Source organism: Pipistrellus kuhlii, unplaced genomic scaffold, assembly GCF_014108245.1.
Source record: "Pipistrellus kuhlii isolate mPipKuh1 unplaced genomic scaffold, mPipKuh1.p scaffold_m20_p_23, whole genome shotgun sequence".
Taxonomy (NCBI): Eukaryota; Metazoa; Chordata; class Mammalia; order Chiroptera; family Vespertilionidae; genus Pipistrellus; species Pipistrellus kuhlii.
In genome coordinates, this window is record NW_023425522.1 from 1273314 (window position 1) to 1298102 (window position 24789).

Sequence of the window (24789 nt, forward strand, 5' to 3'; positions counted from 1 at the left end):
ATGTGCCTGCAACCAAGGTACATGCCCTTGACCGGAATTGAACCCGGGACCTTTCAGTCTTCAGGCTGACGTTCTATCCACTGAGCTGAATGGGTTTCGGCCCTTTCTCCATTTTGAGTTTATTTCTGCGTATGGTGTAAGTTGGTGGTCTAGTTTCATTTTTTTGCATGTATCTGTCCAATTTTTCCAGTACCATTTATTGAAGAGACTGCCTTAACTTCATTGTATGCTCTTGCCTCCTTTGTCAAATATTAATTGAGCATAATGGGTTAGGTCAATTTCTGGGTTCTCTGTTCTGTTCCATTGGCTTATATGTCTGTTCTTGCGCTAGTAACAGAGTTTTGAGAACAGTGGCTTTGTAATATAGTTTGATATCTGGTATTGTGATCCCTCCAACATTGTTCTTCTTTCTCAGGATTGCTGTGTCTATTTGGACTCTGTTTGTTTGTTTTTAAATATATTTTTATTGACTTCAGAGAGAGAAAGGGAGAGAGAGAGATTGAAGCATCAATGATGAGAGAGAATCAATGTGTCTCCTGCACATTCCCTACTGGGGATTGAGCCTACAACCTGGGCATGTGCTCTGGATTGGAATTGAACCTGGGACCCTTCAGTCTGCAGGCCAATGCTGTATTCATTAAGCCAAACTGGCTAGGGCTTGGGGCATGTTTTTTTTTGTTTTTGTTTTTGTTTTTAATTCCATATGAATTTTTAGAGAGTTTGTTTTAGGTCTGTGAAATATGCCCTTGGTATCTTAATTGGGATTGCATTGAATCTATAGATTGCTTTGGATAGTATGGATATTTTAATTATGTTGATTCTATCAATCCATGAACACATGGTATAGTCTTCCACTTGTTTATGTCTACTTTCTATCTTTTTCAATGTCCTATTGTTTTCTAGTACAGGTCTTTTGCCTCCTTAGTTAAGTTTATTCTTTGGTATCTTACTTTTTTTTTGGTGCAATGGTAAATGGGATTTTTCTTTTTTAGTTTCTCTTTCTGTGAGTTCATTATTAGAGTATAAAAAACCATACATATCTGGATGTTAATTCTGTATACTGTTCCATTGCTGAATTCATTAAGTCTAGTGGTTTTCTGATAAAGTCTTTAGAGTTTTCTATGTACAGTATCATGTCATCTGCAAGTAATGACAGTTTTACTTCTTTTCCAATTTGGATGCCTTTTATTTCCTCCTCTTGTCTGATGGTTATGGCTAGCACTTCCATGGTGTGCTGAACAGGAGTGGTGAAAGTGGGCATCCCTGTCTTGTTCCTGTTCTTAGGGAAAATGGTTTTAGTTTTTGCCCATTGAGTATGATATTGGCTATAGGTTTGTCATATATGGTCTTTATCATGTTGACATATGCTCCCTCTATCCCACTTTGCTGAGAGTTTTTATAAAAAATGTGTGTTGGATCTTGTCGAATGCTTTTTCTGTGTCTATTGATATGATCATGTGATTTTTGTCCTTCAATTTGTTTATGTGATGTATCACATTTATTGATTTGCGAATATTGTACAAGCCTTGTATCCATGGAATAAGTAACACTTGATCATGGTATCTGATCTTTTTAATATTGCTGGATGCTATTTGCTAATATTTTGTTGAGGATTTTAGCACCTGTGTTCATCAGGTGTCTTTATTTGGTTTTGGAATTAGGATAATACTAGCCTCAGAAAATGAGTTTGGAAGTGTTCCTTCCTTTTGGATTTTCTGAAATAGTTTGAGGAATATAGGTGTTAGCTCTTCTTTGAATGTTTGGTATAAAACCCCTGTGAAGCTGTCCAGACCTGGGCATTTGTTTGGTGGGAGTTTTTTGATTACTGCTTCTACTTCATTGGTTGTTGTTGGCATATTCCTGTTTTCTGATTCCTCCTGATTCAGTTTTGGGAGATTATATTTTTTCTAGGAATTTGTCTATTCATCCACATTGTCCAGCTTGTTGCACGTAGTTCATATCGATAGTATTTTCTTTTTTTTAAAAAAATATGTATTTTATTGATTTTTTTTACAGAGAGGAAGGGAGAGGGATAGAGAGAAACATCGATGAGAGAGAAATATCGATCAGCTGTCTCTTGCACACCTCCCTTGGGGGATGTGTCCGCAACCCAGATATGGATAGCACTTCCATGGTGTGCTGAACAGGAGCGGTGAAAGTGGGCATCCCTGTCTTGTTCCTGTTCTTAGGGAAAATGGTTTTAGTTTTGGGAATCAAACCTGGGACCTTTCAGTCCGCAGGCTGACACTCTATTCACTGATCCAAACTGGTCAGGGCCATAGTATTTTCTTAACAATCCTTTGTATTTTTGTGGTGTCAGTGGTTGGTTACTTCTCCACTTTCTTTTCAGATTTTATTTATTTAGGTCCTCTCTCTTTGTTTCTTGATGAGTCTGGCAACTGGTTTATCAATTTTGGTTATCCTTTCAAAGAACCAGGTCTTGGTTGCATTGATTTTTTTTTAATGTTTTGTTTTTTTTAGTTTCTATATTATTTATTTCTGTTCTAATCTTTATTATTTCTTTTCTTCTACATAGTCTTAGCTTTTCTTGTTTTTCTCTTTCAAGTTCTTGAAGTTGTCTGGTTAAATAGTGTATTATTGATTTTTCTTGTTTTCTGAGGTATGCCTGTAGTGTTATGAACTTACCTCTCAGGATTGCTTTTATGTGTCCCAGAGATTTGGGGTGGTTGTGTGTTTATTTTCATTTATTTCCTGGAAGTTTTTTATTTCTTTCTTAATCTCGTTGGTAATCTATTCATCCACCTATATAATAAAAGTCTAATATGCAAATAGACCAAATGGTGAAACAGCCGCTCACTGTGATGTGCACTGACCACCAGGGGCAGATGCCCAACGCAGGAGCTGCCTCAGTAGTCAGAGCACTCCCACAGGCGAGTGCAGCGGTGCTGGTGAGAGATTCTCACCTCCATGGCAGTGCTAAGGAGCGGGCCACTGCGAGAGGTGCAGGTCGGGCTGAGGGACCCCTCCCGCCAAGTGCATGAATTTCGTGCACCCGGGCCTCTAGTTGTTTAACAACATGCTATTTGGCCTCCATGTGTTTGAATGTTTTTGGGTGTTTTTACTGTAGTTGATTTCTAATTTCATTTCACTGTGATATAAAAAGATGCTTGATATGATTTCAATCTTGAACTTGTGGAGACTTACTTTGTGTCCTAATATGTGGTCTATCTTTGTGAATAATCCATTTGCCCTTGAGAAGAATGTATATTCTGCTGCATTGGAGTGACATGTTCTATAAATGTCACTTAAATCCATCTGATCCAGTGTGTCCTTTAGAGTCTCAGTGTCCTTGTTAATTTTTTGTCTGGAAGATCTACCCAGTGAAGTCAGAGGGGTGTTAAGAGTTCCCTACTATGACTATATTGTCGCGCTCTCCATTCATTAAGTCTAGTGGTTTTCTGATAAAGTCTTTAGAGTTTTCTATGTACAGTATCATGTCATCTGCAAGTAATGACAGTTTTACTTCTTTTCCAATTTGGATGCCTTTTATTTCCTCCTCTTGTCTGATGGTTATGGCTAGCACTTCCATGGTGTGCTGAACAGGAGCGGTGAAAGTGGGCATCCCTGTCTTGTTCCTGTTCTTAGGGAAAATGGTTTTAGTTTTTGCCCATTGAGTATGATATTGGCTATAGGTTTGTCATATATGGTCTTTATCATGTTGACATATGCTCCCTCTATCCCACTTTGCTGAGAGTTTTTATAAAAAATGTGTGTTGGATCTTGTCGAATGCTTTTTCTGTGTCTATTGATATGATCATGTGATTTTTGTCCTTCAATTTGTTTATGTGATGTATCACATTTATTGATTTGCGAATATTGTACAAGCCTTGTATCCATGGAATAAGTAACACTTGATCATGGTATCTGATCTTTTTAATATTGCTGGATGCTATTTGCTAATATTTTGTTGAGGATTTTATATGTGTATATATAGAAGTTTATATGTGTATATATATTTAGGTTCTCCTCTATTGGGTGTATGTTTACCAGGGTTATATCCTCTTGGTGGATCGATCCCTTTGGTATTATGCAGTGACCTTTGTTGTCTCTTTTGATGGCCTTCATTTTGAAGTCTTTTTGTTCAGATATGAACATTGCTGGCCTTGGGGCTGCTTAAGCAAGTGCTGGGAGGCACGCCAAGTTTGGTTGCTGCTTATTTGGGGTTTGTGGAACTTTCAAGGATTTGGGGAAAGTCCGCAGCAGAGCTGAGGCAGGCCACTTGTGTGGAGGGGCTGTGGAAGAGCTTGGGCTGGGCTGGTGATTAGGGTCAGCAGGGTTTCAGGGAATCACCATGGGTGGGGAAGGTGGTTCGTTGACAGCCTGCACCTGCTGGCTCTGTTGTGGGAGAATTCCAGAAAGGAACACTGGCGCCTGCCAGCACTTCCATCCCAGCTGAGAGCTGCCCCTCCAGCCCCTGCCTTGAAGTTGGTCAATTTAGTCGCTCCCCATGTCCCTGGAACTCTTCAAGCTGCGGCCCTTGCACTGAAGCATAGAGTGGGTTTGTGCATGAGTCCGGGTGCACTCCCTTTAAGAAAAGTACTTTGCCCTAGCCTGTATGGCTCAATGGTTAGAGTGTCAGCCCGTAGACTGAAAGATTACGGGTTTGATTCTGATCAAGGGCACATAACTCAGTTGCAGGGTCTATCCTCAGTGTGGCCCTGGTCAGGGCGCTTACAGGAGGCAAAAAAATCAGTGTGTCTTTCTCACATAAATGTTTTTCTCTTTGTCTCTCCCCATCTCTTCAACGCTCTCTAAAAATCAATGGAAAAATATATACAAGTGAGGATTAACAATAACAAAAAATGTGCCTTGGTCTCTAGCAGCCCTTAGTCTTTCTCAGATGCAGTCCCCACTAGTTTTCACAGCCAGAAGTTATGGAAACGCCTCTGCCCTGCACTGATGCCCAGTTTGGGGAGCCCAGTGTGGGTCTGGGGCCCTTGGTCTGAAGGGGAGCACCTTCACAGCCAACATAGCCCTCTGAATTATTATTTGTTTTTAAATATATTTTTTATTGATTTCAGAGAGAAAGAGAGAGGGAGAGACAGAAACATCAATGATGAGAGGCATTGATTGGCTATCTCCTGTGTGACCTCTCCTGGGGACCAAGCCGGGAACCCTGGCATGTGCCCTGACTGGAATCCAACCATAACCTCTTGGTTCATAGGTCGGCTCTTAACCTGTGAGCCACACCATCTGGGCAGTCCTCTGAATTCTTAATGGACACAGTGTGGGTTTGGGACCTGCCCATTCTCTCCTACCACCCCCCTCCGCCCCCACCTGCTCAGTGTGGCTTCTGTATATCCTTAGTTACAGGCATTCTGTTTAGTTCATCTCCAGGTGGGCTCAGCGATGGTTCTATAATCCAGTTGTAATTCTGATGTGATTGTGGGAGGAGGCAAGCTCAGAGTTTTCCTATGTTCCCATCTTAACGGGGAGTCTGGGAGTGTTTTCTTTACTCTCCATTTCATACTAAAGCCCATTTGCCAATTTAATGAGCCTTTTGCTAGCCTCATCCTGGTGATTATTATATTTCTAAGGAAAATTTAAAAACTCCCTTTTTTTGTAGCTTGGTACAGAGCAGTACTTGAATTTCTAACTTCAGCCCTTATGTTTGAACAGATGAAGTGAATAGTCACTGGAAATGACTATTGGTCACCATTTCCAGTTGGACTCCCTGCTTATGCCATTTTGAGGGTGGATTAGGTTAGGTTTTGATAATGGAAACTTCGTATCTGAAGACTGCAACCTCAGAGACACAGTCAGAGTGAAGAAGGGCATTTAAACCATAACAGATAAGGCAAGGCTCAGGTAAGGAAATACTTTGGAGAAGAGAATTCCCAGAAAAGAGAGCCATCCTGAGATATGTTGTGGACTGTCCTGTGGCAAAGAAACTTGATGCTTCCTGTAAATTTTCAAGGACTAGCACCAGTCGGGGAGGCTGCAGAGAGGGGAATCTTGGTGGTGGTAAGGAAGAATTGGGAACGGATGGGCTGCTCAGGATGTGGACATCGGTTCTAGGGGCTCTTAGGCACCTGTGTGTGATTCTTTGGCATCTGTGTGTGTAATTGGCCTGAGCTACCTCTAAGATCTCTTCCTACCCCTCAGATACGTTTGTTCTAAGTGTTCCAAGTCCTCTTTAAAATGCAGTTATGCTTTAATTAAGAAGCTTCCTATTTGTGGGTTGGGGGGATGTAAAAAGATGGTCACCTCATGCCTATTACTGTACTTGTTTTGTAGGTAACCAAAATGCTGTAAGTTGATTCATAGGTAGCTCCCATTTACCAGGCATATCATATGTGCAGGCACTGTGTAAGTGCTGCACAGGACTTAGTTTTACAGTTATCCAGAAAGGTCCGTATTCACAGTTGTATGGATGAAGGCACCGAGGCTAAGAAAGGCTAAGTGACTTTTGCAAAGCTCAGTGAGTTAAGGGGAAGTAGATGCAAACGTACATTTGACCCCAAAGCCTGTATTTACACTTACGGGAGAATGAGTTTTGTTTTTTGTTTCCTTTTCCAGACCTGTACCCTGTTTCTAATCGCAGACCAGACATACATTGGTTGAGAGGTGGGGTTAGAACATACCCAAGCTCTCTTCCAACTCTTGACTGTTGGTCATTGAATATTTCTTTATAACAGCCACTCTGCCCTACACTATGCCATAAAGCAAGGGTAAGCAAACTTTTTCTGTAGAGGGCCAGATAATAAATATTTTGGCCTATATTCAATGCTACCATTGTATCCATAGACAATTTGTAAACAAGTGTTGCTGTATTCTGTTACAGTATTTTTACAGAAATAATTTTTGGAGGGACCTGATTTGGCCTGTGGTTTGCTGATCTTGCTTCATAGCTATTTTCTTCCCTTTTTTGTTAAAGAATATATTTTTACTAGAGGCCTGGTGCACTAAATGCGTGCAGGAGGGGGGCCGGTATGTGTCCCTCAGCCCAGCTGCACCCTCTCTAATCGGACCCCTTGAGAGATGTCTGACTGCCCGTTTAGGTCCAATCCCACTGGGCCTCTCACAATCCAGGACTGCTGGCTCCCAACTGCTCACCTGCCTGCCTGCCTGATTGCCCCTAACTGCTTATGCCTGCCAGCCTGATCACCCTCTAACCACTCCCCTGCCACCCTGATTGATGCCTAACTGCTCTCCTGCTGGCCTGGTCACACCTAACTGTCCTTCCCTGCAGGCCTAGTTGCCCCCAACTGCCCTCCTCTGCTGGCCTGGTCATCCCCTAACTGCTCTTCCCTGCAGGCCTTGTCCCTCCTAACTGCCCTCCCCTGCCGGCCATCCTGTGGCAGCTATCTTGTGTCTACATGGGGCGGCCATCTTTGACCACATGAGGGTGGCCATCTTGTGTGTTGGAGTGATGGTCAATTTGCATATTGCCTCTTTATTATATAGGATTGCTTTTATAGAGGAAGGGAGAGGAAGAGAGAAACATCAGTGATGAGAGAGAATCTTTAATTGGCCAACACTCCCTTCTTGGAACTCAATTTGCCCTACCAGGAATCAGATTGTGACTACCTGGTTCACAGTTCGAGCCATGCCTGCCTGGTTGAATGACAAACTTCTTATTGGCCTTGCCCTTGGGCATGCATCAGGTGCAGTTGGTGCAATGAGTAGGCTGCACGTGGCTATGGCCTTTTTGGGCATAACCATTGTTCCTTCTTTTCTTGGTCACCTTATAAGCAAGAACCCGAGAGCCCAAACCTGTTTTCCATGGCAGACACTGATGGCCCACCTCGGTCTCTGTAGGCCTTTGGTCTGTTGTGCATGTGTTTCTTCTTGTAATCTGTAGGCTTTGGGTGAATTCATTGCAATATTTCCCATTGTGGAAAAGCTGGGCATAGATGGGTCACTTATTTATTGTTTAAGGATCAATCAGTCCATGTCCTTGCTAATGGCTCTGCCATTTTTCTATGTGTTAATCCAGGAGGAATTTTGTTGTCAGAGAATAAAAGGAGGTTGTCCATAATTGACTTTAAGCAGCAAACAGTAAAACACTGAGCTCTTCCGCTCCGCCTTTCTTGTAAGTTTATCCTTTATTCCCAGTGGTCATGAAAACTAATTCATGTGATAACATATTTCCATAAATCTAGAACCCTAAAGTCTAAATAGACTTTTTGTTTGTCCATAAGTATTTAACATAAAAGACTCCATTATAATGAAAACTAATTTTCTTCAGCTGAAGTCATTTTGCTATTAAGAAAATCCATTCAGGTGTGTTTAATATCATATGGCAGTTCTTGATATATTTTATATTCTTCTAGGCTCTAAGAATTGGAAAACCAAGAAGGTTTTGATGTTTTGTGTGGCGCCAGCTGAATTAGAAACCAAGATGAACATAACCAAAGGAGGCCTGGTGCTGTTTTCAGCAAATTCTAATTCATCATGTATGGAGCTTTCAAAGAAAATTGCTGAGTGAGTTATAATCATATTAAAATTTGTATTATGTGATATTTTCACTTGATAATCAGATTAGCATTGATTGTTAAACTTGAAAGCAGGTAATCTTGCATATCACCTGTATATATTAGGGCATTTTTTAAACTATCATTCACCAGACATTGATGAGTGTCTTGTAGGCGCCGGGGATAATTAGGGCTTATTATGTATAGAATATTTGAGTGTAAAGAACAGTGAAGTGGATACTGTACAGAAACAGTTTATAGATTGTAGTTCAACATAATTTTAGTTATTTTAGGTATTGATTTAGATAATGGGGATTAACAATGTACAGCCAGTCAAAATTCTTATATTTGTAGGGGCCCAGACAAGAAGCAAGTCAGCAAAACAAATACAGTAATTTTAGGTGGTGATAAATGCTATGAAAAAACGAAACACAAAAACCAACTTCAGTGAAAGGAGTGATGGGACAGGCTGTTCTGCTTTTGCTTGGGTGCTCAGGTGCCTTTTAAACAGAGGGGATGATGTGTGAATTGAGAACCTGAGTGAGACACTGGGTGAAGGTCTGGGGCAGAGCCCAGCAGGCAGAGGAGCAGCAGTTCAGAGCCCCGGGTGAGCAGCAGGAGTTGGTGTATCCCAGGAGTTTGGGGAGTGTAGAGAGCACGAGGAAATGGTCAGTGAGGCAGGCAGGGGAGGACGACGTCGACCTGGGGAGGAGGGTGAGGAGTTAGGTAATAGCGTGACCTTATAGTTTAATACTAACTTCAAATTTTATGAGGAGAATACCTCTATTTTTATTAATTTATGAATCATCTTTAGATAGTAAAGATGTTGAGTCTATTCTATTACCTGTTCAGCTTTTCCTCCCTTTCTCTTCTCTAGGCGGCTGGGGGTGGAAATGGGCAAAGTGCAGGTTTACCAGGAACCTAACCGAGGTGAGCTATCTTTGACATGTGTAACATTGATCTTTTTACAGAAAATGACATACTGCCTCGTCCTTCATCCTCCACTAGTGTAACAAGTAGACTGAGTGTCAGTTAGTTCCATGAGCAGGAAGTCATGTAGGCAAGGTGGGCGAGAGTGGTGTTTTAGCTCCTACGAACACCAACTAGATGGAGAACCCTGGAGCAAGTCACGTCTGAGGGCCCGAAGGCCACTTCTTAGACCTCACTCCATGAGAACTGCATGTGCGAACTGACTGGCCAAGTGAATGGATACTGTGTTTCATTTGTTGGTTGAATTTATGTCACATTAGGCAGGATGAGTAAATCCTGTGTGGCCACATACTAATTGGTTGTTATTCTTTTCTTTTTAAAAAATATTTTATGATTTTTTTACAGGGAGGAAGGGAGAGGGATAGAGTGTTAGAAACATCGATGTGAGAGAAACATCAATCAGTTGCCTTTGCACACCTCCTACTGGAGATATGCCCTCAACCAAGGTACATGCCCTTGACCTGGCAGGTTTTAGTCCACGGGCCAACGCTCTATCCATTGAGCCAAACTGGTTTCGGCTGGTTGTTAATTCTTTACCTCCATGTAAGCTGTCATGAATCTTTTTTTTTTTTTTTTTTAATTTATTGATTTTCCACAGAGAGGAAGGGAGAGGTATAGAGAGCTAGAAATGTCGATGAGAGAGAAACATCGACCAGCTGCCTCCTGCACAACCCCTACTGAGGAAGTGCCCACAACCAAAGTACATGCCCTTGACCGGAATCGAACCTGGGACCATTCAGTCCGCAGACCGACGCTCTATCCACTGAGCCAAACCGGTTTGGCTGTCATGAAATCTTGTTAAATTTTTTTGCTGCCCTGGCCATTGTGGCTCAGTGTTTAGAGCATGGGCCGGCAGACCAATTTGTCAAGGATTCAATTCCCTGGTCAAGGGCATGTACCTGTGTTGCAGGTTCAGTCCCCACCCTGGTGAGGATGCGTGCAGGAGGCAACCAATCAATTTGTCTCTCATATTGATGTTTGTCTCTCTGCCCCACGCCCCCTCCCTCTCCTTCCACTTGTTCTAAAAATCAGTGGGAAAATATCCTTGGGTGAGGAGTAATAACAACAACAAAAAGAAATGCTTTTTCCTAATTGATTTATGCCATTGCATACACATCTCAAGTTGTAAAAAGCATCTGTTTTCTATATTCTAGCAAGGGCTACGGGCAGTTGCGTGGACTTGAGATTCAGGTAGCTTATCCTTGGCAAGTTATATAACCTTTCTAGATTGCAAGTGATTGGTAGTGTTTTAGGACTAAATGGGATAATTGTGTGCCTAGTAGCTCTTTGTGTATAGCAGGTACTCAGTAAATATTAGTTCTCTCTCCTTTTCCACTGTAGTACTTTGTCAAGTACTTACATATTATGGAACTTAAAACAGACTTTGATGAAAAGGCACACATTTTCTCTTCCCCATTTATTTCTCCATTACTGCCTCCTCTTTCTGCTCTCCCAAGTTGCCTCATGTGGCTTCAGTAGGTAAAAAGTGCAATTGAAAATATGTAGGGAAAAATTGGAGAAGGTAATACTGCTAAAGGGAAGAATGTCCTTTGTCTAGTTTGAAAGGGGGGGCTCCAGGGAGAGCTAGTGGTGGAAGACTCAGGAGGAGGTTGGCCACCCTCCAGGTTCACGAAAGAGGGGAGAGAGAATACTTAGTGTCTATTAGGAAGGAAGGCGGGAATAGCATTTATGGACTCATTCCTATTGCTCAGTTTTGAAGAACTGAGTTCAGGGATGATGTTGGGTAGGAGGGCTCACAAGTATCAGGGGCAATATTTGGTTCCAGGTTTCTCTGACTCTAAAGATCATTTTTTCCCCTATGGTACCACGTTCCCTTTTTAAATGTATTCTGTTTCCCCCCAACATTTTAAATGAAAATGTTCAAATCTATAAAAATGTTGAAAGAATAGATTTCTACCACCTAGGTTCACAGTTCTCGGTTTGCTATGTGAATATGTGCAGAATAGGTTGCAGACATCAAGACCCTTAACCTCTGAACTTGGGCATGCATCTCAGAAGAGCAAGGACTTTATATCTCTAGTCATCTAAAGTCTAGTCTATTTTCAAGGTTCCCTACTTGACCTAAAGAGCTTTTATAGCTCTGTTTTGTTTTGTTTTTCAAACTAGGATTCATGATTCGAGCATTGTGTTTTTAATACCTCTTTAGTTTCTTCTAGTCTACATAAATTCCGTACCTTTTCTTTTTTCTTCCCATGACAATGACTTTTTGAAGAGGCTGTTTTTCCCGTTCTGGGTTTGTCTAATTGTTTCCTTCTGGCTGATCACAAATTTTTTGAAAGTAGAGTATTGGACCTTATTTATTGTTATTATTATTATAACATTTTGTTCCTAATAAGTTCTTCCTTGTTGTGGCTAAGTGAATGAGTGTTTAATCCTATGTAATAAAAGGCTAATATGCAGATCGACCTAACAGCAGAACAACCAGTCACTATGACACGCATTGACCACCAGGTGATAGACACTCAATGTAGGAGCTGCCCCCTGGTGGTCAGTGCACTCCCATAGGGGGAGCACTGCTCAGCCAGAAACTGGGCTCATGGCTGGCGAGTGCAGAGGTGGTAGCGGGAGCCTCTCCCACCTCATGGCAGCCTTAAGGATGTCCAACTGACTGCTTAGGCTTGCTCCTAAGCCATCAGTAGGACATTCCCCAAGGGTTCCTCGACTGCGAGAGGGCACAGGCTGGGCTGAGGATCCTTCTCCTCCTTTCCCCCCAGTGTATGAATTTCGTGCACTGGGCCTCTAGTTTCCTATAAAGATATTGTGCTCAGAGTGATACAGCACTTTCTACTTATATACAAGAAGTGAGGGGGTAGGTTTACTGGTTTCAAGTCAGAAATTATGTTTAAAAAGTGTAGCTAATGTTTAAAAAGTGTAGCTAATGCTTATTATGGTTTTGTAGCATTTAAAACTAATCTCTTATAACAGTTTCAGTTTCCATATTTTGTAACATTGGACAATATTGACATTTTTTGTGTATTTTCAAAAACATAAATTATATACCTTCTTCACCCCTCCCCTCTTTTTTTTCCTTTTCTTTCCAGAAACAAGAGTACAAATTCAAGAGTCTGTGAGGGGAAAAGATGTTTTTATCATTCAAACTGTTTCAAAGTAAGTACTAACCCAACAGAAGCATTGTTGCTTTCTGGGTTTCTGTTTGGGTGTGAATGTTCATAATAAGAGTCAGCTAGACAAGTAAAATTAAGATAATTTTAAAATTAGTATTTTACTCTGCTATTTTTCTGACTTAACTGCTGCTCTTATGTATAACCAAGTACAGTAGTCCCACAGTTATCCATGGGGTACATTCCAAAACCCCCAGTGGATGCCTAAAACTGAGTCCTATACTAGTATATACTCTGTTTTTTCTATGCAATACATACATATCTTTGATAGAGTTTAGTTTATAAATTAGGTACAGTAAGATATTACAATAATAATAAAACAGAGCAATTATAATTATACTATAATAAAAGTTATGGTAATGTGATACATCTATATCTTTGTCTGTCTCTGGTAACTGATTTGATAACCAAGATAGCTTACTGAGTGACTATTGGGTAGATGTCATATGTAGCATATGGGATAATTAACGTCTCAGGTGGGATGGAGCAAGACAGCTACGCAAAATGGCACACCATTTAAAACTCATCAATTGTTTATTCCTGGAATTTTCCATTTAGTATTTTCCTACCATGGTTGACCGAGGATAACAAGCCACAGAAAGAGACACTGAGGATGGGGGCGGTGGGGCTGCTGCATTGGAGTAGAGCAGGGGTGGGGATGTCCAGCCGTCAGGCCATGTAAGGCCATAAAATCATTTGGTTTGGCCCTGCCAAGGCAACTGCAGGTGGGACTCAAAATTCAATAAATTTAGGAGCTTTGTTCATAGCAGCATACATTTATATTAAGCAAATGATATTATAAATATCCAAATGGGAGAAACCAAGATGGCAGCATAGGTAAACATCTGAACTTGCTGCCTCACACAACCACTTCAAAACTACAACTAAAAGACAAAACAACATCATCTAGAACCACAGGAAGGCTGGCTGACTGGGAATTCTACAAGAAGAAGGGAAGAGAAAAGCACAGTGAGACTCAGAGGAGCTGCAGAAGTAAAGTGCAGAGGTACGGAGACACGTGCTCGAGGAAAAGGCTGGCAACTGAGGACGCGGTTGTCTTTTTCAATCAGGAGGGAGATAAGCTCCTGACTACTCTGAACTCCAGTTCTGGGTGAGACTCTGGGGACCCAAACTGATACATGGGGAAACAACTTTCTGACATTGGGCCAGAACAAAAGGGCAGCTTTTTCTCAGAGGTTACCTCAGGACATTGAGACCTGGGGGCCTCTTAGGCCATTGCTGTTTGCTCTGCCCAGTTGATTCCTGAGACCTTGCTCCACCAATTTATAACCCCATCCCAGCTGTACACAGAGGCTTTTGCATATGAATGGCATGACCCTTTGCGATCTAAAATTACTTAACAAACTGCAGCTGGGTTGGTGAGACCCAGAACATCCAAAAGAAGGCCCAGGGCCCCACAGCAGCTTGTATTGCTTCATAGCTGGGCCTCATCTGGGCACCTTCAAATTCCAAACAAAGAAGAGAAATCTGTAGATCTCTCTGTAGCTCCTGCTGGGTGGCCTTAGGTAGAGCTAAATTTGTACCTCCTTGGATATCGAATAGCCATTGTACACAGAAGTAAGAGTGGGGTCATCCAAATTACAACTCCTCAGATCCATAGGGGACACACTTAGGGGGCAGACCCAGTGAGCACCAAAGCCCCACTGAAGTAAGTCCTGTCCCATAAGGGTGTCTCCAGCACAGAAGTTCTCCTATCATAGACACACTGATCCTCACAACCAATTTGCCTGGAGGTCAATTCCTTCCAGTGATGCCAACAACAATCAAGGCTTTACTACAACAAGACTGTGCTCATAGCCCTAACCGGTTTGGCTCAGAGGATGGAGTGTCGGCCTGCGGACTGAGAGTTCCCTGGTTCGATTCTGGTCAAGGACATGTACCTTGGTGGTAGGCACATTGCCGGTGGGCATGTGCAGGAGGCAGCTGATCTATGTTTCTCTCTCAACAATGTTTCTAGCTCTCTATCCCTCTCCCTTCCTCTCTATAGTAAATCAATAAAAAAAAAATATATATATTTTTTTATTAAAATGTATTTTAAAATGACTGTGCACACAGCCTACAAAGGGGTGCACTAAGAGTGTCCACCTCAGGTAACAGGGGAGGCTGAGCCAGTGGGCCCCATAGAACACCTAGCACACAAAGCCACTCTATCAACACAGGGAAGCAGCCAAAAATGCGGAGACAAAAAAACAGGTCACAAATGTCAGAAATGGAGGAAAGCAAACTACTGGATATAGAGTTCAAAACCCCAGTTACAAGATTACTCAAGAATCTTCTAGAAACCTCTGAGAAACTTAGAACCTCGAGGATATGAAAAAGGACCAACTAGAAATTAAGCATACACTGACTGAAATAAAAAATAATATACAGAGACCTAACAGCAGACTAAAGGATCCCAAAAATCAAGTCAAAGATAGGAAATACGAAGAAGCAAAAAAAGCCACTGGAAAAGCAAAAAGCAAAAAGAATCCAAAAATGTGAAGATAGTGTAAGGAGCCTCTGGGACAACTTCAAGCGTACCAACATCCGAATTATGGGGGTGCCAGAAGAAGAGAGAGAGCAAGATACTGAAAACCTATTTGAAGAAATAATTACCAAAAACTTGCCCCACCTGGTGAAAGAAATAGACTTATAAGTCCAGGAATCACACAGAATCCCAAACAAAAGGAATCCAAAGAGGACCATGCCAAGACACATCATAATTAAAATGCCAAGAGCAAAAGACAAAGAGAGCATATTAAAAGCAGCAAGAGAAAAACAGTTAATTACCTATAAGGGAGCACCCATCCGATTGTCAGCTGATTTCTTAATAGAAACTATGCAGTCCAGAAGGGAGTGGCAAGAAATATTCAAAGTGATGAACAGCAAGAATGTACAACCAAGATTATTCTACTCAGCAAAGATATCATTCAGAGTTGAAGGTCAGATAAAGAGCTTCACAGATAAGTAAAAGCTAAAGGAGTTCACCACCACCAAACCAGTATTATATGAAATGCTGAAAGGTATTCTTTAAGAAGAGGAAGAAGAAGAAAAAGATAAAGATAAAAATTATGAACAACAAATACGTATCAACAAGTGAAGCCAAAAATCAAGTGAATTAAAAATCTGAGGAACAGAATAAACAGATGAATATAATAGAATCAGGGGTATAGAAAGGGAGTGGACTGACAGTTCTCTTGGGGAAAGTGAGGGATGCAGGAAGAGACTGGACAAAAATCGTACACCTATGGATGAGAACAGTGCGGGGGAGGTAAGGGCAGAGGGTGGGGTGGGAATTGGGTGGAGGGGAGCTATGGGGGGAAAAGGAAAAACTATTGTAATAATCTGAACAATAAAGATTTATTAAATTAAAAAATAAAAATATATATAATGGAAAAAAATAGAATTCAGAACTTCAGAAGGGTGACTCTTATAATCTCAAATTCAGGTTCTCTTCATTTTCTTTTACTTATTTTTGACATTCTCTTCCTGCCTTTTATCAGTTTCTTGGCCCTCTAGCCAAAACCATCTCCTTCATTTTCTGTCTCATTTTGCATTGTTCCGAACTGTGCTGTCGGCTAGTGTTAATTCAGCTCTTCTTACTCTTGCACACGTTGCAAAGAGCTGGACATCAGGGTCTTGATAAAATCCTGTGAGAGAGTTAACATTGAGATTTGGTATTGTCAGATTCAACTTATCCTTTATTTTAGTACAAACTAGAACATTATTTATTTATTTATTTTTTAGTAAACTAGAACATTTTTAAGTTAAGAAAATTTTGGGTGTTAACCTTTCAAACAGGTTCATTAAGTTTAGTCATGGAAAGCTTTGTACCAGCTCACAGAAAAACGATGCTCCTGGGAGCATAGTTTGGGAACCTCGTTGTACCTTTCCACTCACTCTTGGTTTCTCTACCCTTTCCCTTTCACGCAGAACACTCTTGTAAAAGTCCACTTTAACTGAGATGTCAGGCTTGTTGTTAGATATTAGCAGAGGATATGTTTCTACTCATTACTCATTAACAAATCTTTATTGAAGATGCTGGTCACTGTTACAGGTGAGATGCATTAAAGACTAAAACAGATAAAGATTCTCGTTCTCATGGAGCATACAGGGTGAGGCAAAAGTAGGTTTACAGTTCGTCGGGAAAATCATACAGTAATTAGTAGATAAAGTCTGTTTCATGTACTCACAACTGTAAACCTACTTTTGTCTCACCTGTATATTCTAAGACTTGCAAGTTACATAATAAGTAAGTAGATTATTTTGTCAGGAGGCTTTGAGTGCTATGGGAAAAAACACCAAAATAGCATGGCACAGAATTGGGAGTCTTGGTGGTGAGAGGGTATGGAAAGGGCTTGAGGAGTAGGCCTTATTAAAGATTGACATTTGCCCAGCCAGTGTGGTTCAGTGGTTGAGCATTGCCCTATGAACTAGGACAGTGGTCGGCAAACCCCTTGAATGTGGCTCTTCCACAAAATACCACGTGCAGGCGTGCACGAACATTGGGATTGAAACTTCGTGGCCCATGCGCAGAAGTCAGTTTTCGGCCTGGGCAAGTCTATTTTGAAGAAGTGGTGTTAGAACACCTGCAGTTTGCCGACCACTGAACTAGGAGGTCATGCTTTGATTCCCAGTCCGGGCACATGCATAGGTTGTGGGCTTGATCCCCAATGTGGGTGTGGAGGAGGCAGCGACGAGTCATCATTGATATTTCTGTCTCTTCCTTCCCCGTCCTCTCTGAAATCTATAAAAATATATTTTAAAAAATTGACATTTGGCAACAACTGGAAGAAGATGAGGAAGTACATTAGGTGGCTAGCTGGGGAGGAGAACTGGGTGCACATAGAAGGTGAAGGCCCCCAGTGGGAATCAGCATTGACAGGTTGTGGAGTGTGCCAGACTGAGAGGGGCGTGGAGTAGGTGTGGACAGCAGAGAAGTGGGCGTGAGGAGACAGCATGAAGGGGCCATGGGAGCCATTATAGGGACATGGGCAAAATGGAAGCCTTCTGGATCTTGAGCAGAGCGGTGCATGATCTGACTCATTGTAATCTCTAGGTGGATTCTGGAGAATGGCCTGCAGAGGGACTGTGTGTGTGAGGCGGGGAGGAGACTGTGGTAGCGGGCTGTCAAGAAGTCCCTGCTGAGGAGGGAGAGGGGCAAGGCCCAGTGCAGCAGTGGAGTGCTGGGGTGCTTTCTGGATAGGGGCGCATTAAGGATGCCACTGAGGTTTTTGTCCTGTGTAAACTAGAGGAATAATATTGCCATCAGTTGAGTAAGCAAAGGATTTTATGATGAACCAGGCTTTGGGGGCAAAGAGCAGTTTAGTTTGGGGTATGTTAAGTTTTGAGTTGTCTTAACAGACATTCAAGTGGAATGGTCAAGTAGCAGTTGAATTTGTTAGACTGTAGCTGAGAAGCTTGGACTGGGTCTAGTAGTATACATTCGAGAGTCTTCAGTATTTATAAAGCTGTGAAGTTGGATGAAAAGCCCAAGAGATAAGAGATAGAAGGAAGACAAATGAATGAGTATTAGGGTCGGAAGTTAAGGGTCAGAAGTTCAGCAAAAGAAACCAAGTAGTGTAGGAAGAGAACAGACAGTCCTAGTAGCCAAGTGAGTGCAGATAGCAGGGGAGGGGTGAGCAGCTGTGTGTGATGCCACGGATGGGTCAGGTGAGAGAAGGACTGAGCATTGACTTGGTCATTTTGCCATGTGGAGGTCATTGATGATGGATTAGAGCACATGTGTCAAACACAAGGCCCGCGGGCCAAATCCGTCCCGCCAGGCCTTGCAGTGTGGCCCGCACCGCGCTGTCATCACTGCACTCCGCTGCGTTTCCATCACAATGACAGTTTATGACTGTTCAGTAAACCATTCGGCCCGCGATTTAGGCTGGATTTTAGATTTTGGCCCCTTCTCTGATTGAGTTCGACACCCCTAGATTAGAGTATGTTCAGGAGAGAAGGAGAGTAGTGAGTGTTGACAGGTTGACAACTCTTCAGATCTAATGCAGAGGGGAGCAGAGGAATGCGGTAGTGGGGAAAGTGGTCCTGAGTTCTTGTTTTTAATGGAAGAAATAATAGTGTTTACAGGATAGGCTGATGGTAGCTTGTGAGTGTAGTAACAAATTGATGATGGAAGCAAAAGAGAGAATTCCTGGTATTGAAAAGAGAGAGTGGGGATAGTGTAATTTGGAGAGCTGGTTTTAGAGTAACTGTGGTGTGGAGAATTCATCTCTTCCTGATGGCTGAAGGCAGGTGGACTTCTCGGGTATAAATGCACATGGTGGTGTGAGCCCCTGGCAGCTCTTTCCTTAGTGAAAGGATCATTGGCTGAGAGGGGGTGGGGTGGGGGTGGGGGAGCTGATGGAGGAGAGAGGAATTTATTGGTTTATTTCTCTCTCCCTTGCTAATACTTTGTTGGAACATGGAGATATTATCCACTGTCTTACGTTCCCTGCTGGGATTTCTGTCTTTTGGGTTACAGGGATGTGAACACCACCATCATGGAGCTCCTGATCATGGTTTATGCGTGTAAGACCTCTTGTGCCAAAAGCATCATTGGTGTGATTCCCTACTTCCCTTACAGCAAACAGTGCAAGATGAGAAAAAGAGGCTCCATTGTTTCTAAATTGCTGGCTTCAATGATGTGTAAAGCTGGTAAGAATGGCAGATATTTGATAATTAATTGGGATCCTGAGAGTTTTATTTTTACCTTAGAAATTGTAAAGCATTTTAAAGACTATATTGGAGTGCTAAACAGAGTTTAAAAAATGATAGTTTTAATTTCATTTATTTTTAAAAATTTTCAAAATGATTTATTGATTTATTTATTTTGTTAGAAAGAGAAGGAAGGAGAGAGAGAGAAAACACACACACACACATATCGATGTGAGAGTGAAACATTGATCACTGCCCCCTACCGGGAACTCAGCCTGCAACCCAAGCTATGCCCTCACAGAGGATCGAACCAGCAACCTTTTAGTGCATGGGACAATGCACGGCCACTTAGCCACACTGGCCAAGGCTGGTACAGCTTTTAAAGTTAAACAGTTTATGAGAAAACAGTACAGAGAATTCTTTGGTCCCCAAAACACACAGGTAATGAGAACAAGTTATTTTTCCTAAATTCTTTGTTTAAAAATTATACTGAGCCCTGCTGCAGTGGCTCAGTGGTTGAGTGTTGGCCAAGAATCTGAAGGTGAAGGCTCATTTCCCAGTCAGGGCACATGCCCAGGTTGCTGGCTCGATTCCCAATAGTGGGGGTGCAGGAGACAGCCAATTGATGATTCTCTCTCATCATTGATGTTTCTCTCCCTCTCCCTTCCTCTCTGGGGAAAAAAAAATAATACACACACTAGAAGACAGGTAGCAAGCTGAAGGGATCGGGCTGCTCACCAGGTCTTCCAGGAAGTCCCTGTCCTTCTGATCTTCCTCCTGGGGAACCATTAGGCTTCTGACATTCCTCCTGATCAGGCATCTCATCCAGTCCCGATGGGGGGTGGGGTAGGGCCTGCAGGGGATTGGCCAGCTGCGGGGAGGGGTGGGGGAGTTTGGCTGTGGGAGCGCACTGACCACCAGGGGGCAGCTCCTGCATGGAGCATCTGCCCCATGGTGGCCAGTGTGCATCAAAGGGACTGGTCGATCAGTTGTTCTGGTCGAAATGGTCGCTTAGGCTTTTATATATATAGACATATTTTAAGAGTATATTGAAATGGCAAGTTATGATCATTTTTAAAGGGGGGGGGAAGGCATCTGAACCAACTCTTTAACACAGCAACTACTTTCATTTTAGCCTCTTCCCTTCCCCAGGACAAGTTGGTATATTTTGTAAACTATGTGTATTACTTTGTGTTGTGCATTTTCAGGTAACATCCTAAGGGTCTCCCCTTGTTTCTAAGTAATCATCGGAGTTGTTATTGTGTATATGTGTGTGCATGTATGTATATGCGCATATCTCAGAACATTTGCACAGAGAAGAAAGAATAAAAAGTCCTCATATCATTTTAACCCAGACACCACAGAATAAATTTTCTACTGTGGCATTCCGAAGAAGACAAAAATAAAACCAAGTTTGATGAAACCCAAACGCCTGCAGTCTCATGAGCTTACCTCATTGAAAACTGACAGGTAGCAAGCTGAAGGGGTCAGGCTGCTCATCAGGTCTTCCAGGAAGTCCCTGTCCTTCTGACCTTCCTCTGGGGAATCTTTAGGCCTCTGACCTTCCTCCTGGGGGGCATTAGGCTCTGACCTTCCTCCTGGGGGCATTAGGCCTCTGACCTTCCTCCTGGGGGGGCATTAGGCCTCTGACCTTCCTCCTGGGGGGGCATTAGGCTCTGACCTTCCTCCTGGGGGCATTAGGCTCTGACCTTCCTCCTGGGGGCATTAGGCCTCTGACCTTCCTCCTGGGGGGGCATTAGGCCTCTGACCTTCCTCCTGGGGGGGGCATTAGGCTCTGACCTTCCTCCTGGGGGGCATTAGGCTCTGACCTTCCTCCTGGGGGCATTAGGCCTCTGACCTTCCTCCTGGGGGCATTAGGCTTACTTTCTTGCTCTTTAGGAAAGTTTTGGTTTGTAAAATTTTTCCAATTGAATTTTTCTTATACTTTTGTATGTTGTCAACTCAGCTCAAGCAAACGCGATTATCTGGGCCCACCCAGAAGTCACGATTACAAAGAAGCAACAAAAATGCACATCATCTCCTTTGTCTTGGGCTTTAGTAAAACTCCCTGGTATTTTGCTGTGTAAAATAAACGTGCTGTATTGGCTCTGGGTCACTGTCCATCAGAGGACAGCTGTCCCACCTGGCCCAGCTTTTTCCTTCTATCTCTATCTGTCTCTTCCTTTCATTTTCTCAATCCCCAGTTGCCCCTACTCAAGAACTGGGCCAAAATATTCTTAATGAGCCAATGGTGACGGTTCTTAATTTTTTCAGTTACAGGCCTGTACATATTTGCCTTAATATCTTAAGACAATATTTGTCTTAATATAGCTTGGCCATGCCTGTTAAAGAAACTTCAAGGAGATATAATTTGCTCTAGTAGAATTTTATCAGAGACATTTCTTTGTTACTATTATCTTTGCTATTTTAAGACTTTAAATTCCTGTGAAAATCAGGCGTCTCTGTGTAAGACAAACCACCTGGTCTTTCCCTCTTAAGCTGAGAAAAGCCCAGTTCTCTAGCTCTCTACCTCCTGCGTGTCTCCTTTACTGCTCACACTTCCGACACTTCTGGTCACTAACTAATTTTCCCCTAAACCTAGTGATTCTCCATGACATCAGCTGGGAGCCCCACAATTTAACTAAATTCTGACAATATCTACCTGGAGATCCTGTCTGATCCCACTGATTAAGGGCTCAGTCTCACAAAACTGGCCATCCCTTTCAGATGCCAGTTGCTAGTTTAGGTGTTATCTGTGCTTCACACCAATTGACTATAAATCTGAGGTTCCCCCATCTTCTTCTCAGATTCCATTAATTTGTTAGAGCAGCTCAGAGAATTTAAGAAAGCAGTTTACTTACTGTTTACCAGTTTGTTATAAAAAGTCATAATTAAGGATGCAGATGGCCATACAGATGGCAAAGGTGTGTAGGGCAGGGTGTGTGGGACTAAAGGGCATGGAGCTTCAGTGCTAAGTGGGTTCGCCACTCTTCCCAGCACCTCCACCTGTTCACCATTGCAAAGTTTCCACTGCCTGTGCTATTGGGATTGCATGGAGCTTGCCCATAGTATAATCATTAACTCCACTTCTAACTCCTCTCCCCTCTCTGGAGAAGTGGCTGAAAATGCCACACTTCTGATCCTGGCTGGTCTTTCCAGTGACCAGGGCCCCAGCCAGGAGCCATCCAGGGGCCCACCCACAGTCACCTCACTAGAACAACTGAGGCTCCTAGTTCTTTTCACTTAGCAACTCACAGGGGGTTAGGAGCTGTGTGCCAGAAACCAGGGACCGGCCAGTTTTTATTTATTCTCTTATCTCCCAATCTCATACTAAAATACCTGATATAAAAATGCTGAATTTTTTTATGAGAGCAATTTTTAATCATAATTTATCACTTATAGTATCCTATTTTATATTGTACTTATTTCATACAGTGCAACTTATTTTATATAGTACTAATTTCATACAGTACAGTTCACATAAACTAGTTATGTGCTTGTGTCTGCTTTATTTTCAAAGGTCTGACTCATCTTATTACTATGGATTTACACCAAAAGGAAATTCAGGGCTTCTTCAATATTCCTGTTGATAATTTAAGAGCTTCTCCCTTCTTATTACAATATATTCAAGAAGAGGTAAGCTAGCTCAAACTATTTTATTTTAAAATTCTTTTTAAAGTTGAAAGACATTTCCATGTCTTTGGGTTGTCCATAAAGGAAGTACTATTTACTTGAGAAATGTAACTCATTGTGTTTTAAAATTCTTAATCTTTAACATATTTCTTTTGCTAACTTCTTAAGATTGCTTTTTCTTTTTTTTGGACTTCAGGTTCCTAGGATTGGACTAGCTGTGATTTATATAGTTTTATCTCATCCATGTATAAAGATATATACAGTATTTATTATTTAAAACACAAAAAATACATTTTTAAATTTTATCAAAAAGAATCAAACCCTGTAATCTCTTGGGAATTTTTCACTTGATGTTACTTTATTAAGATTCAGCCATATTGTTGCGTCACAGTTTATCTTTTTAAAAAAATTTTTTTAAGAATAGTTTATTGATTTTACAGAGAGAGAGAAATATTGATGTGAGAGTAAAACTGATGAAGCCTGCAACCGGGCATGTGCCCCGGGCCTGTGACAGGAATCAAACCAGCAACTTTTCAGTGCATAGGAGGATGCCCAAGCAAGTGAGCTACGTCCAAGCAAGTGAGCTAACCCGGCCAGGACACAGTGCACCCATTTTGACTACTGAAAAGGACTTACTGTGCCGCTGTTATCACAGTCTATCTATATAAAAGGCTAATATGCTAAGTGTTCTTCCCTTTGGTTAGGTAATGACGTCATATAGCATCGCCTGGCTTCCTCTCCCTAGCGACTAGCCTCCTTGCAGTTTCTTTAGCCCAGAAACATGACTTGCTTTATAGCCAGGTGGAAACAGTTCACATGTAACCAAATGTCTGTGAAGCATTTTCCTGTGTCTCATCTTATTTGATCCTCACAGAAGTTCTGGAGAAGGTAGATAGGAGACTTGGTGGAATCCTATTTTCATTAGCTGGAAAAAAAGATACTTAGAAAGCTTAGAAACTTGACTCGACTAAAAGAAGTAAGAAATGGTGGACCTTAAAAATGATTTCAGGTTTTCTCACTGCGCAGAATATAGTCAAATACTACTGCAGTTAAATATTTTACCCTTTGTTCTCCCTTCGTGATCTACAATAATAATCTGCTTCGTGTTGATATTTACTGCTGTGTTGTTGACAGTTACCTGGAAGAGAAGTTGGGGTGCTTCACTGGGCTGGAAAAAGTTTAGCTACATCAGAAACCAGGTCTAATTAAGCTAGTTTGCTCTATCTCTGTAAAAGGCTAAGTTGACTTGTGCATGCTCGATACATATAAAGCTCTTGCTGGTGCCAGTTGCAAGCATGTGTGTTTCCATCTGTTGTTGATTGTGAATTTGGTTGACACTTCTATTATAGAGAAAGGGCAAATAGTGATATTAAAATATTTCTTCTTAATTTTCTTTCAATGTGTATGAATTTGTGCACTGGGCCACTAATCTACATTAAATTTTTTTTTTTAAATAGATATTGCAAAAATTACAATTTTCTGAAATTTTAATAGATATTGTAAAAATTGCAATTATCTGAAGAAGCTGTATTAATTTATACTCCCAGTAGCAGTGTTATGATAGTACCTGTTTCCCTGGGCCTTCATTGTGCTAAGTTAATAGACAAAACAACACTACCTTACTTGGATTTTTTACTCCTTGGTAGCTAGTGTGATTGAGCATCTTATCAGGGGGGAGGCTTTTCCAGGGGTGGGGGAGGGACAGAATTTCCCCCATCTAAAATGGTGTTTTCTCCTGGCCGGTGGGGCTTAGTGCTTGAGTCCCTATAAGCCAAGGAGACCATTGTTCAATTTCTGGTGAGGGCACATGCCCAGGTTGTGGGCTCAGTCCCTAGTAGGGGCCGTGCAGGAGGTAGCCCATCAGTGATTCTCTCTGATCATTGATGTTTCTGTCTCTCTCTCCCTCTCCCTTCCTCTCTGAAATT

General features: G+C 41.9%; 1 protein-coding gene across 10 annotated transcripts in view; it reads left to right on the forward strand.

The window, feature by feature from the left end:
* The window catches only part of PRPSAP2 (phosphoribosyl pyrophosphate synthetase associated protein 2), a 70107-nt gene that overhangs the window by 13148 nt on the left and 32170 nt on the right, over positions 1-24789 (forward strand). For 3 of the 10 annotated variants that reach the window (XM_036451859.2, XM_036451858.2, XM_045586471.1), the window contains 6 exons: positions 7961-8056; positions 8298-8448; positions 9316-9368; positions 12491-12557; positions 19059-19231; positions 22752-22867. In XM_036451859.2, coding sequence (XP_036307752.1) covers positions 8330-8448; positions 9316-9368; positions 12491-12557; positions 19059-19231; positions 22752-22867 — 528 coding nt within the window. In that variant the 5' untranslated portion in view covers positions 7961-8056; positions 8298-8329. Of the gene's footprint in view, positions 1-6668; positions 6693-7768; positions 7790-7960; positions 8057-8295; positions 8449-9290; positions 9369-12490; positions 12558-19058; positions 19232-22751; positions 22868-24789 lie in introns of those variants that run through there. The other 7 variants (XM_045586469.1, XM_036451861.2, XM_036451864.2 and 4 more) reach the window with 7 other exon arrangements.